General features: G+C 37.5%; 1 protein-coding gene across 7 annotated transcripts in view; it reads left to right on the top strand.

The window, feature by feature from the left end:
• GRIK1 (glutamate ionotropic receptor kainate type subunit 1) overlaps positions 1–14,968 on the top strand; it is a 364,878-nt gene that overhangs the window by 330,264 nt on the left and 19,646 nt on the right. For all 7 annotated transcript variants that reach the window (XM_025867840.2, XM_025867857.2, XM_025867847.2 and 4 more), the window contains one exon: positions 11,854–12,079. In XM_025867840.2, the coding sequence (XP_025723625.1) occupies positions 11,854–12,079 (226 nt within the window). The remainder of the gene's footprint in view (positions 1–11,853; positions 12,080–14,968) is intronic.

Consider the following 14,968-nt stretch of genomic DNA (forward strand, 5'->3'; position numbering starts at 1 on the left):
TCACCAAAATAGGTACTACCTTTGCAGTAAATTTTATCAATTAACAATAACATTAATAAATAAAAATTACTCTGTTTTAAGTTTAAAATTACTCTGTTTTAGGGGCGCCTGGATGGCTCAGTTGTTAAGCATCTGCCTTCGGCTCAGGTCATGGTCCCAGGGTCCTGGGATCGAGCCCCGCTTTGGGCCTCTCCTCCGCGGGAAGCCTGCTTCTCCCTCTCCCACTCCGCCTGCTTGTGTTCCCTCTCTCGCTGTGTCTCTCCCTATCAAATAAATAAATAAATAATCTTTAAAAAAATAAATTAAAAAATTAAAAAAAATAAAATCACTCTGTTTTAAAATCCAGAGGGTTATCAAAAATAGAGTAACATGAAAAGTTAGGATTTGCTTTTCCCCTACATTAGAAAAAGATGATTTTTAAACATTCTTTTCATTTTAAGAAATATATGGGCTGCCGAAGCAAGCACATCATTTTAAGAAATATATCATTGATTTAGTGAATGTATAAAGTGTGGTGATTGTACCCTAGGCAAGTGTTGTTTTAAGGACAAATACCATTATATATATGGTTATCCAAGTTTATGAAAGCCTGGATTTTTGTAAAATCAATAGTGTGAAGAGACAGAAGTTACCTCAAGCTAGTGATTCGTCATGATACTTGTCAGAAACCAGAAAAGTTACCTGCAAGGCATAGAGGACCGAGGGACACTGCCAAAGTAGAATTGGGTATGTCTGAAAAAATATCTGAAATGACTTACCTCTTTTACCAGTATCTAAAAGTTTTAAAGTATTGGGAAGTAGGTAAGTAGAGGCAGAGAAGAATCTACTACAAATATAGAAGAGGGGGAGGCTGCCTTTGCAAAAGTGATGGACCTGACTTTGCTACTGTACAAACATTCTGTGTATTCACAAAGCATCCCTTAGCCTCCTTTTGATCTGTTTCTGCTCACATGCCTCTTGTATATCAAGGGTACCAGTCCCCATTTTTCCAGAAGGATCCATTGCAGTGTGTTGGATAGTGCATTTCCCTACAATAGTCATGTGCTACTCTCACAACTTCTGCTCCCGGGCCTTTTCAGAAAGGGCTCCTGCTTGCTCCTTGGCCCTGAAAATGAGGCACGAATTAAAGTGGTCTCTCAGGTCACCAGGCAAATGATGAGTCAAGAAGCATCTTATGGAGAAAGAACATGATGATAGTACCAACAACAGCAGTGACAATAGCAGCTTGCCCAGGACCCTAGCTCATAGCCACACACTCTGTTTGTAAATGCTCTACGTATATTATCTCATTTGATCTTAATTAAGACTGGTTGAGGCAAGTACTAATATTACCCCTTATACGGAAGAAAATGAGGCACAGCTTAGTTAAGTAACTTGCCCCAAATTTACAAAGCTGTCAGTAGAAGAGCCAGGGTTCAGCCAAACTTCAGAGAGTGCTATGCTACGACATAGGCTTCCTGAGGGTAGAGAATTGCTCTGTTTTGTTTGCCATTACATCCCCAGGAGCTAAAACAATGCCTGGCACACAGTAGGCACTCAGAAAACATGTTCTCAAAAGATGAACAAATGCACTAATGAATTCTAAGAAAGATGGAATTCATCAGAGGAGGGAGGGACAAACGGAAGGAGGTAAACAGGTGTCTTTGTCCATTCAGGCTACGATCATGAGATACCACAGACCTGGTAGCTTACAAAAAAAGAGAAATGTGTTTCTCACACTTCGGGGGGCTGGAAGCCTGAAATCAGAGTGTCAGCATGGTCGAGTGAGGGCCCTATTTCAGGTCACAGACTTTTCGTTGTATCCTCACATGGCGGAAGGGGCAAGAGATCTCGCTGGAGCCTCTTTTATAAGGCACTAATCCCATTTGTAATGGCTCCATCCTTATGACTTTAACATCTCCCAAAGGCCTCACTTCCTAATATCAGCATCTTTGGGGGTTAAAGATTATCATATGAATGTGAGGGGGACACATTCAGACCACCGCAGGAGGAATAATAGAGACCCACACAGGAAGAGACACTGTTGCCATGTTAGCTTGCAGCCAGGCAACCTTGTTTATCACGAAGGAATTTATTTGCAAAAAGAGAACAAGGACTAAATCCGATTTAGTTTTCCCCTTGAGGGAGGCAAGCTGTCAGAAAGCTTCAGAGGGATACACACAGGGTTTTTAAGCTGGATTATTCCACAAGGGAAAGAAACATTCCAGGCTTTCAGCTCTCAGGGTAGTTCTACCTTGAGTCAGTGAGTGACAGTGGTTAATGGTCAAAAAACTCAGTCGTGAGCCAGGTCTTCATTAACATTTCACCTCTGCTGTGCCATCAGGTCTCCCTCTCTGTCTCTCTTAATCAAAGACAATATCCTTTCTTGGGCTGTTGAATGAATAAGGAAAACCCCCTTCACCCAGTCTAATCTAGCACGTTCTGACCCATTGTTGGGTCATCAGCCATTTGCTCAGATGGGTCTCATCTCCACTCAATCACAAGGAAACTTCTAATAAGAAGCATTTCCTTATCTCACACAGTGTACCTTAAAGTTACACTTTTGTTCCCAGGGGGGAGGGGATAAAAAGTATATATATATATATATATATATGTGTCCCTTTGACAGCATTCAAATGGTAGAAATCTGTCTCTCTGCTTTCAAGTTGATTCTAAATTGTTTTTACAGCTATGGAATAAGAAGTAGCAAAAAGAAAGGACTATAGAAATTACCAAAATCTGTGAAGACACAAAATACACTAATCCCTCTATGTGGTCTCTGGGCCACAAGCATTTAGAGAAATTTCTCTTTGAAGAGTGTAGACAGAAGTTGCTCACTAAAATTTTAATCAAAATCCATTGAGTTTTTTTCCCTAGACTTTTCTATTTTTGCAGACAGCACAGCCCCAGATTTCAGATTTGGTTTATTTTGTTTACAACATAAAAAAAAAAAAGCAAAATTTAATTTTTTAAAGTAGCTTGGGTGAAATTGCACTATCCACCATGTGAATTCAGGTAAGGCTGAGGAAATAAACTGACATTTATTAAGCAAGTGCTGGTCAAAGTACTATGTGTCTGAGACAGGAGAGCCTGAAGCAGTTTTCCTGCACTGAGTCATTTGTACATAGAACAACTCCATTGGTCATCAGGGGCTGTATTTGCACAAGAGACCTAGGATTAAATCATAAATTCAATTCCATATGCATTCACTAGGCTTTAGATGGACAGCTAGAATTTGATATTGTCTACAAAGAAAGGAACAACTCTAAGTTTTGTGGCCAAGGTCACTCAGTTAATGACGCTTTTTAAACATCAAATTTTCTCAAGGTCATCAGCACTTTGAGTCTTGAAGTCTTAAGCACTGTGGATGACATAATACCCATTTGGTCAAAGGGTGTCAGCTACCACTAGGCCAATTACCAAGACAAGGTTAAAGAGAGGCAGAGTATTTTATCAACTGTCCAGGGACTGTTGAAAATGTTTGAGGAAATTCTCCAAATATCAGGGGATCTTTTATTTCTCCTTGTCAGGCTGTCAATTAATAAATGGACTTTTTTTTTTAAGTCAGTGTTTTAATATTTCAGAACTTCAAGAGACTTCACTTAGAGAATTTTTCAACAAACTCCCTTTTATTTTCCACTAGGGATAGTACTAATTAATACTATGATATTAACTATATTGGTTTCTCAGCTCTTTGCTGCAGAATTGCCTAGTTCTTTCTACTGTTTCAAAAGCCTGAAGAGCAAAGGTTTTCCCTGTCCTCCCAAACCCCTGAGACCACCACCAGCATCTTAGGAAGTACAAAGATCAGTTAGTTCATGGCCAAGCTGGGGACACAACTTGGGTGTAGCTTCCCCAAGGTTGACATGACCCATTTCCTGTTTTATACTCAAGTAAGTTGACAGCAAGGGCATCCAGCTACAGCTTCCCTTTCATAATAGAGTACTAGTTTTCTATATAATATAAATATATGTATTTTTTTCTGTATAATAAAACACTAGTTTTCTCCATCTCTCATAGAAGGTAAGGAAAGTGTGAAAGTTCTCTTTTTTCTCCTTGATGTAATTCTATTAATTACCTTTCAGAATAAATGGAATAGTCCAAACTCTGGTCTCATGATGACAATTTAGCAGGTAACATTTTTTTTCCAGTTGAAGAAAGCATTGTCATAAAAAGTCTAAGAACATTTTGAGGCCCGAAAAGGAGGATTTCCCAATGCCCCTTGCAAACCAACAACCAAACAGGATAATGGTGCTAGTCCATTGTTCAGAGATTAAGGATACCAGCCAGTCTTCTCAGGAGATATACCTAACCCCAATTGCTGGGATACCATTTAAAACTTATGGTGAAGTGCTTCAGATTTCAGGAGCCAGACAGCATAGCTTCAAATTCTGACTTGACTGCTTATTAGCTACCTAGACCTTGGCAACTTCTTTAAGCTCCACACCTTGATTTCCTTTTCTGTTTATTGAGGATAATAGCTAACTCAGAAGATTATTTTAAAGAATAAATAACTAAATAGGTCATGTGTTTACAGTACTACTTGGCAAATTGTAAACAATCGGGAAGTCAGATATTATCATTTTCACCACCAACGTCATCACCATTAGTATCCAGCACTTACCTCTAGTTACTAGTCCTACTTTTTCAGGCTCTGTGAATTAACAAACAAACAAACAAACAAACAAAAACCAACAACTCTATGTTGGTCTTTGCTCAACTTTCTTACTCTCAGTGATCTCTGGAAGGTGTGCCTTCTGCTAATGGACACAGAAGTCCAGAGGGAGTGCCTGTGCCCAAGATCTCAAAGACTATCAGAGGCTAGGCCAGACCAAAACCTTAGTTTTTGAAAGCTTTCCTAGGTACATACATGGTGTTTGCAGGGGAACCGTTTCCAGATGGTAGATAGCCATCCAGATGGTAAGGCTGTCCTTAGACTTCAGCTGAGAAGCAGAGCAAGGTAGTTCAGAAGCATTCATTTCAGTTTATATGTTTTCCAGGCTCTCCAGTCACAGCTCTTGTCATAGCACTTGAGGTTGGCATTGTAAGGGATAGGAGGGGACAAGTATAAAACTGTGTGCAAAGCTTAAAGACCTGAAGAGCAATAAAGAGACCAGATGCACACAGACCTGTTAAACACAATGCTGCACGTGATTTAGGAGCATGTCTTGTGCAGACAGGAAGTGGTGTGAACATCAGAGGTCCTCGTGAGCCAGAAGGGTAGAAAATACTCATGTAAGAAATGTTTCTCAGTAGAAGCTTGCCTTGTAACAAATCACTATCCTCTCAGACCCAAGCCAGAGGATTACACAGATTATATCATGATTCAGTCTAAAATGACTTGGATAAAGTAGGTTTAAAAAAATCATAACAGACTTGTCATTTCTGGCTTTCATGGTCTAGGGACTTTGGACTGGCTATGGGAATAAGGGACTTTCTAACCTTTATAATCTCCTTCCAGGGAGTGGTTAGGAGCTGTCATCAACCCCAAAAACATTTCAAGGAAGTTACTGAGCACCACACCAGTGGAACTGAAGCAATGAGCCATTATGGGGAGATAGGTTCCAGACAGAAATAATCATATAAGGAAGCACAAAATGAAAGACATTTCTCAAACTTCTCTGCATAAGAAGATATTAGCTTGTGTTTGAAAGATTCAGCTAAATTTACCATCAGTTCCCAAAATGCTAAGTCCCCGTATGTTAAAAATGTATTTGTTTGGGAAGAAATCCATGAAGTCAATTAAAGTTAACTTTTTTCAAATCCAGGTATATTGCCTGTAATGGACCAATCTTTAACTCTAGACAGGAGAAAAACATGAAAAATGTTTTAGCAAAGGTGTTTAAATCCCACTGAGGGAATTTTTTAAAGGGAGCACATGAATTTTTAAAACTTTGGAGATTCTGCAAATGTCATAAATTTCTATCAATTCAAGATAAGAGCATGATCAACTGCAATGATCATATTACATACATTTGAAAGACAGAGGCCCTCACTATAAGTATAAATGCTTTCTTCTGAGATCTCCTTTCGAAGGGATTTTTGTAAATTAAATCATATTTTTAAAATTCCATGAGAACATATTATGTAATGAAATAATATACTTAATTGTGAGTTAAAGAAAATGGTTATTTTAAAGACAAACTACCTCTGATGCATCTGCTTCAAAACTTGGATTTCTACATAGGATGATTTCCAGGTCTTTGGCTGATTTTTAAGATTTATCTTAAATCAGGATTTCTCTAAAGAAAAAGTAAGTTGAAGATTTTAAAATGTAACTGTTTTTGGCATTTTATTTGTTCAATATGCATATATTCACCATATTCATAATAGCATTTTTGATAAGAAAACAAAGATAAAATTTGAATAATTTATCCCTAGTGTGTATGTAGGCATGTGGGGTTATGGATATATGTATAAATAATCATACATAAACATGGATCTGTATGTAAGTCTTCAGACATATCGGTCTTAAGCAGAATTGCACAATTACTCATTCTACTAAGTATTAAGATTATATATCTCCAATGTAGAAGCCCTATATCCTGGTTGAAGAAATAATGTGATAAATAATGCTTATCTCAATAAAAATGATATATTAGAGGGATATGACTATAAAATGGATGTTCTATCAGTCTTAAGACCATCTTACACTATAGAATTTATACCTGTTTTACACATTATAGCAGAAACCCTGCAACTGCAAACAACAGAATTATATGAAACATAAAATACTGTTAAAGGAAAGGGGCACCTGGGTGGCTCAGTCGTTAAGCATCTGCCTTCCGCTCAAGTCATGATCCCAGGGTCCTGGGGTCGAGCCCCGCCTGCTCAGTGGGGAGCCTGCTTCTCCCTCTCCCACTACCCCTGCTTGTGTTCCCTCTCTGTCTCTCTCTCCCTCTGCCAAACAAATAAATAAAATCTTTAAAAAAAAGGAGAGCAGAGGTTTGAGCTTATTATTTGGAGGGAGTAACAATGCCAACAATCAAACCCTTAATCCATTCTTTTGGGGCGCCTGGGTGACTCAGATGGTTAAGCATCTGCCTTCAGCTCAGGTCATGATCCCAGGGTCCTGGGATCAAGCCCCACATCGGGCTCCTGACTCAGCAGAGAGTCTGCTTCTCCCTCTCCCACTGCCTCTCCCACTGCTCATGCTCTCTCTCTCTCTCTCTCTCTGTATCTTTGTGTCTCAAATGAATAAATAAAATCTTTAAAAAAAATCTTAAAAAAATAAAAAAATAAAATACTGTTAAAGGAAAAAATAGAAACAATATCCACACTTCCCTCTAAGTTCCAACTGCCACACTTCTGAAAATACAATCTAATTTTTTGTCTATACAAATGTAAGTTGCCTAACTTATGTATATAGCTCTATACATTAGATGCCGACTGCAAGAGATGCAACAGTTCTGATTATCATAGGAAAATAGCACTGCTACTTACTACAATGATTTTTTAAGAAAATTTAGCTGTTAAAACATTAGCCAAACCATGAGTTTGTTGGTCGGTGTATAAAACAAATAGCTAACTCCCTGTTGGTTAAGAACACAGAGCCTGGAGCCAGATTGCTGGAATCAAATCCTAGCTTCATCATTTCTTCATGTGGTGTCCTGATTCCTCACATGTAAAAGAGGCATAAAAATGGCATCTTTCTCATATGATCACTGTAAAGATTATATGAATTAATATACACAAAGCACTTAGAAAAGTGCTTGGCAAACAGTAAACACTGCATTGAAATATTACTATTTTCAATAAGTACTTTTTAACTGAACACAGATACATTGTAAATCATTTCCCAGTGAGTATTTAACTTGCATGCACCATAGGGGGAAAAAAAGAAATAAATGATGATCATCAAATGGAGATATAGTAACACTCCCTTATAACAGATTTTAGATGAAAATATGCTTAATTTTTGCCAATAGTGTTTCATCAGCAATAGAATAGCCACATAATCAGATTTAACCAGGCAAAATGAAATTATCTAAACCTGATTCTCTTGCAATATTTGGAAAAAAAAAAGACAATTTCAGATTTAATAACTGAAGACTTTTCAGTTTTAGGTACTTTTGCTAAGAAGCTTGGAGTACTTTACAAATATTCTAATTAACCTTTGACATATTCAGTGAAACAAGAGGCATTCACTGTTTCTATTTTTTAAATATATATTATTTAAAATGATTTAGCAGGCTGAGACTACAGACAATTTAGGAGCGCAAAAATATCTGCTATTCAAACAGTTCCATTTAAGAATTATTAAGATTTGTGTCTTAAAAATGGAAAATCTATTAAAAAGGAATAAATCTAACTACTACCAAAATAGTACTTTTTGACCTAACAAAAAATAAACATTACATAACAGGGCATCACAATGGACAGAACTCAGAAGTAAAGAGGAAAGAAACCTTCATTCTGTGCTGGCTCTTTCACTAACAAAATGTGACCTTCTGTGTGTCTCCAAAGTCAAGACCTGCATAAGAAAAATGAAGGAGTTGGTCCAGAAAGTAGAATGTAGGGGTTGAAGAATCCTTAAGGGAAACTCTTCCAACCATGAAGTTCTTCCTGTAGGTTTCAAAGGTGGAAAACTGTGTCCTAGGGTGCTTGAGCCACCTACAGGTATTTCTAACAGTGAAAAAGGTTATTCTGTAGCCACATTTTGGGAGTCTTTCTGTATATCTAAGCTCCTCAGCTTCTCAAATAGTCTATAATTCCAAATGTGGAATACAATGGAGCCCCACAAGAGCAAAATTTCTAAATGATTAAAGAGAACTTTAACTGGAAGCAGAAGGGTTCTATTCTCTGTTCCATTTTGTTTGCCATCATTAAGCCCCAACAAGAATAGCAGGAGGGGGTCAAAGAAATTTAGAATGTCTCCTGTACCTTCAACTTGACCAAGTCCTCTACCAAGTGGTAGTCTTCTTACTGAGAAACAGTTCTGCCCTCAACTCTTCAAAGGGGTCCATGCCAGCTAGACTTCCCCTCCAGCACCACAGGGAGTTCAGGTCAAGAACAACCTTCTACTCTGAGAAGAAAAAAGTAGATATGGTTGAATTAAATCCATGACCTCCAGCTCCATAGAGAAGAGCTACTCAAATTGTGGTACGAAGAACATGCTAACTCAGGAAACATTGTTTTACCAAGCTGTGATGAGACAGGAAAAGAAATTGAGAGTAGTAATTGAGAATTTTTGTAGTTCATGGATATCGTGGTAGCACCAAGTACATGATCGGTGGATACTTCTCCTTGAGTGTAGATTACTTTGAAGGCTGTTGAGTGCTTTTGGTGAGCCACATGTTATACAAGCTGTATGCTAGTCACATGTAGTAAGACCACAGATAGGTCTGCCATGTATTGAGAAATTAGACAACCCCCCACAGCAGATAATTTGAGAACATACCTAATGGGGCTCAATGACAGGCTTGTAGGTTTTGAGCTGAATCTTTTCATCTTCCTCCCTGTCCTTCAAGTCCTTGTCCATTTACCATGAAGGGTCCCATCACTTATTTTGTTTTGTCCTCAACTTCCTAAAAATAAAAATCCAGTTTTTTAACTATTTACAACATTCATTTTTAATAAAAGTTAAATATGATTAAAAATGGATGTTTCATGGGATTTTTTTAATGTGGAGGCTGACTCTGAGTTTGTGTTAACATGATACAAAATAGAAAACTTCTTCAGGGAATAATACAAGTCGATGAATTGAAGCTATTGTCAAAGGTAGAGCAAATAAGATTAAAATCATTTTCAGGGGCACCTGGGTGGCTCAGTCATTAAACATCTGCCTTCGGCTCAGGTCATGATCTCAGGGTCCCGGGATAGAGCCTCGCATCGGGCTCCCTGCTCAGCGGGAAGCCTGCTTCTCCTTCTCCCACTCCCCCTGCTTGTGTTCCCTCTCTCTCTGTGTCTCTCTCTGTCAAATAAATAAATAAAATCTTTAAAAAATCAAAAAAATAAAAAAAAAATCATTCTCAGGGGAAATTTGGCAGTAAGGACATCCATTTCCCCAAGATCATCATGGTACAGTGGAAAGAGCATTGAATTGGATATTGGGAGTCCTGGGGTCAAGTATCAGCCTGATACTGACTAGTTCTGTGACTTCCCTGAAGTCTCCAAACCTTCTATACCAAAATTTCCTCCTCTCTGTGAAAACAGCAGTTTGAATGAGTCAATTTCTAAAGTCTCTGACAACTTTAAAATTTCATACTTCTAAGAAAATTATTTTCCCTTAACGTAGTTTCCTGAAGGAGGAAAAAATTTTCCCAGCTGTGCATTTACTACCAAAAGACAGACTGACCTCCCCGTACTCCTTCAAGTACCTCTTTATTACAAATTTAGTATTATCCATCTCATAGAGGTTGAAATCACACAACAAATGAGGCATTGACCCTGATACCAAAAACCATGCCTTTGTCATGGAGACATGAGCTCCAATTTGCAGATATCTCTGGAGTTGAGGAATAATTCACAGGGGCCTAATCATGATAGAATGGCTTCCATAAAATACCGGTATCTATAAGGTACTGTTTATTGAATTGTTGTCTGTCTCACAAGAACTTTCTCAGGGGGATCTTCAAATGCCTAACAATCCAAAATAAAGCCATCTGTCCTCCCTTAACTCATAAAGCCTACAGCATTAACCCAGGTCCTAAATAGAGTTAGGAATTAACTGAGCCCCCAGGAACACTTGAGCATGAATAACCACGCCAGAGTTGATTCCACAGGTATTCCATTTATTGTTTATGGCCCCAAATCATGTTTGAAGCTTCTCTGCACTCCTGAGATGATACGCCCTATGCCTGCCAAAGAAGCTATCTCATGTGTAGGGGCTGGAATTAGCTCAGAATTATTAGTAATTCCCATAATGTTTTTCATTTTCAAAATAAATGGAGGGGAGTGTTGATGCAAATGAAGACAAATTCAGAAAAAAATTGGAAAAATATGGAAATTACAGAGTAAAATGTAAATGTCTAGTCATAGGTCATTATTCAAAAGAATAAAAAGTCCATATCCAAGCAATATGAAAACTAAGGCAGTATATTTTAACAAAGAAAGTAAGATAATGAGTTAATGGAATGTATAGATGCATATATCATAAAACCATCATATTTATGGTTTATTATTGAATCTATGAAAAAGCTGAAGAATAAGGGGAAAGACATCATAGAACACTTTGAAATGAAATATTCAGGCCTCATTTTCTGAAAGAGTTGCAATTAAAATTCAATATGTACATAAAAAAGCATATACAGTACGAAGAATTTTCTGATCTGAATTTTAACTTGTAAAGAATATTTGTATTCTAAATTCTCCAGAAAAGATAAGAGTGAATGGCAGTTCTTTCATAAACAAAGCAGCAATAGCATGTGATTTATCTCAGGGCTGTCTCCAGCAAAGGCATGCTGTATCAGGTATAGAGACGTACACACCAGAAAATAGTAAAACAGTACCTGCTGAAGTTAGGGGATGAATGGAAATGGAGTCAATGAGTAGAGTCCTGGAGTGAGCTAGTCATTCCTTGATCCAGTATGCCTCGAGGATTTGTTCTTAGTGGCCTCAATTCGTTAGGCCAATGCTGTCATCGATACCAGTGTTCTTTCTTCCCTAACAACAAAAGGACTTTGAGCCAATATCTTATATTGCTAATCTGTAAGATCTCCTTTTCCTCCATAGCTGCCTCAGTGCTTCTAATGTTTCCCTGTAATAAATTGGGCTCTTCTCAACTACAAACTGAAGTTCAAGGATCAGCCATACTGATTTCCTATGTGAAAAGAAAGAATCTCTATACTATTTGGACCACTGGGATTTTGAATAGCTTTAGGACGCATTTTCTCAGCACTCTTCTGCTGGTGGGTGCTCTTTCTTTCCCTGCAGAAATCAAAGATATCCACCTATGAGAAGATGTGGGCTTTCATGAGCAGCAGACAGCAGACTGCCCTGGTTAAAAACAGTGATGAAGGGATCCACCGAGTACTCACCACTGACTACGCCCTGCTGATGGAGTCTACCAGCATTGAGTATGTGACACAGAGAAACTGCAACCTCACTCAGATTGGGGGCCTCATTGACTCCAAAGGTTATGGAGTGGGAACACCTATCGGTAAGAGAAGCAAGGCATGAGCCAAGACTGAGATGGGCAATGTCAATTATGAAGTTTAGAAGGGAATAAACTCAGAGATATCTACTCCACACTCTGAGAAGTTCTACAATACCTTTAGTGGACTAATCAATAAGGGAAATGCCCATGTAGGTCAGAGGCGTGTTTTGAATCGACAATTCCCAGATATTTAACTTAATGAACTTTCAACCCACTGTCTCTTTCAAGCTCTACCATTAGATATCTAGTTGAGTATATCAATTTTATTATTTAAACTCTCAAAAAATATCTTTAAAAGAATATCTTCCTGATTAATCCTCTTGACATTATTGTCTTCAGTACCTATACATGCCTATCTAGTTTTTCTATCTTAAATTATATTGGAATATAACAAAATTAATTATGCATATAGATGCATATAGATGCTAAAAGTTGAAAGGTTAGAATTCTATGTCAACAGAAGTAAAACCAAAGTTATATCTATAAAAGAAGAAAGATAAAGATTAAATTATAATTCTTTGGCAATATGTTCGATACAATCAAGGATAACTATCTAAAACCTCCAAATATTCTCATTTCTGTATTTTGTGCTACTGTTTTCCCTAGGGATGTTATTGCCTTGTAGGGATACAGACCCATATAGCAAGGTTTTCTTGCATGTCTAACTATAGGCTGAACTATATTTTATATTTAAGGGACAATTATGGTTTCTCTCTCTATAGAAAACTGTACCATATATGGTTTGGGTATGGTGGTAATCTGCTTTTCTCAAGTGAATGATTACTAATTTTGTGATAAGCATTCCAAGGGAGAGAAATCTGGGGCCACCTTAGACCACTGGGTAGTCTAATAAGCAGAAATCTTGGTTACAGTCAAGTCATATTATTAAGGATCCAAGATTTTCTAGTTTATATTATTATTTTTGTTGTATGAAAGGGATTGTCCAGTCCAACCCTCAACATTAGACAAGGATCACAAACTCAAATGCTTATAGAGGCTAAGGAGGTATCATAACTGAATAAACTTGTTTGCTTGAGGAAGCAATAGGGAATGGTAGCAACTATGGAAACTTAGAGACCACATGGTCATCCAAAGGGGGCAGCTGTCTTTCAGGCTAGTCAATTGCGTATGTGTGAATTTGAACACAAGTTTGTTAGATGTTCCATTTTTCATTAAAAAAATCAGATTTTAGGTGGACTGTTCTAAATGTTTGGACACTTAGCCACAAATTCATTAAAAAAAAAGACTATATATATCCCATATTCAACTTTTGATCAATATTAGTTTAATTAACCAGATAAAGATCAACTTTCTTTACCCTTTACTATGAATAGGCAACCAATTTGACTCCCTGCTCTCTAGCTAGTGTTAGAAATATATGCCATGGAGGAAATTAACTTTATTATTATTGTTACTATTGTTATCAAGACTGTATTCTAAATAAACCTGAAAAATGATTGAGCTAGGGAACCTATAACTACTTTCTTGTCCCTTTATTTTCAATAACTTTCCCTTATGAAAATACCAATATTGTTAGTAAAGAGTATATTTTTTTTTCACAAATGGTAAACTCTCCTTTGATTAAGTGAACATGTTCTGCAGGAGGCTCAGTGGGATTGTTAGACAATAATTAAAGGAATGCTATGACTCTTTTTGTAAAACAATCTACTATCTCCCTAACCAAGCTTTGTCACCTCATTTTCCATAATAGGGGTGGGGAGAGTTAGGCAGATGCTATTTTTTTATATCACACAACTGCTGATTTTAGTTAAATGGGCCATAAGTCAGACAAAAGTACCAGAAGTGGGTACATTTACCTAAATCTTCAAAATCAAGACCTTAAGGTTGATTGTGTTATATTCTACATCTTCTCAGAGGAGCAACCGTAGTTTCATAATAGAACCATGTTTAGATTAAATTATAGAGTTGAAAACTGCACTTTCCTCATTTTATCTTCCACCTCATCAGCCCACCTTGACCACCTTCAACACTACTCCTTGCTCACCAAATTTCCTATCTGGTAATAACGAGAGAAAATAACATTGGGTATCATTCCTTCTAAGAATATTTGTACTTTACTATGAGACTTTTAATGGACATTTCTTCTAATGAATGAATATAACACTAAAGTTAAAGTTTGGGGGTAGGGAGAATGGAAAGGAAGCAAGGGGCTTCTTTCTGCGACAGCCCTGAATTAATGCAACAATTTGAAAATGACTTTGCCCTCTTGTAAATGAGTCTCAGTGAGTATCACTGCATTGTATATTATATGATATAGAGATTTGAGTGTTCTGAGGCAGTCTACTCTTTTCCACCCTCATCCATACTCTGACACACAAGTTCCAAAGTTGAAGAGCTCTTCCCCCTCCCTAGATAAAAAGAAATACACTCAAGGAACTTTTCATACTGGTTATAAACCTGTCAGGCTTTTAAACCAAAAACAATGAAGGAATAATCGGAACAGATGGCAGACCTCAGAGAGAATACATCCACTGGGAATACAGCTGCTGGATAAATTTGTGAGATGTTTCTTCTATGATGAATTGACTATTTAAGAAAGCTCAGTTGCTATTCAGGAAGATCTGTGTGTGTACATATATATTTTTTCAAGTGACTTGTAATAAATCACTTCTGATGTCACTCAGTCCACTTAAGCAATAACAACGAGACTGAAGCCAAAATATATTCAGATACAAAAAAGTTCTCCACACAATTCTGGTCTTGCCTTCATTGACTCCCTGAAAGCACTAAACTCTTCCACATGGTCAAAGACTGGCAAAGTGGGCTCGGTCACAACACAAAATTGAAGACTTTGCTTCTTTGAGACTCTTGGGATAGAAGCTCTGGAAATATGCCTCCTGAGGGATTTAAAATAAAACTTCAAGAGAATGA

The sequence above is a fragment of the Callorhinus ursinus genome, unplaced genomic scaffold (genome assembly GCF_003265705.2).
Source record: "Callorhinus ursinus isolate GAN/ISIS: 27379988/994484 unplaced genomic scaffold, GSC_fseal_2.0 scaffold1, whole genome shotgun sequence".
Taxonomy (NCBI): Eukaryota; Metazoa; Chordata; class Mammalia; order Carnivora; family Otariidae; genus Callorhinus; species Callorhinus ursinus.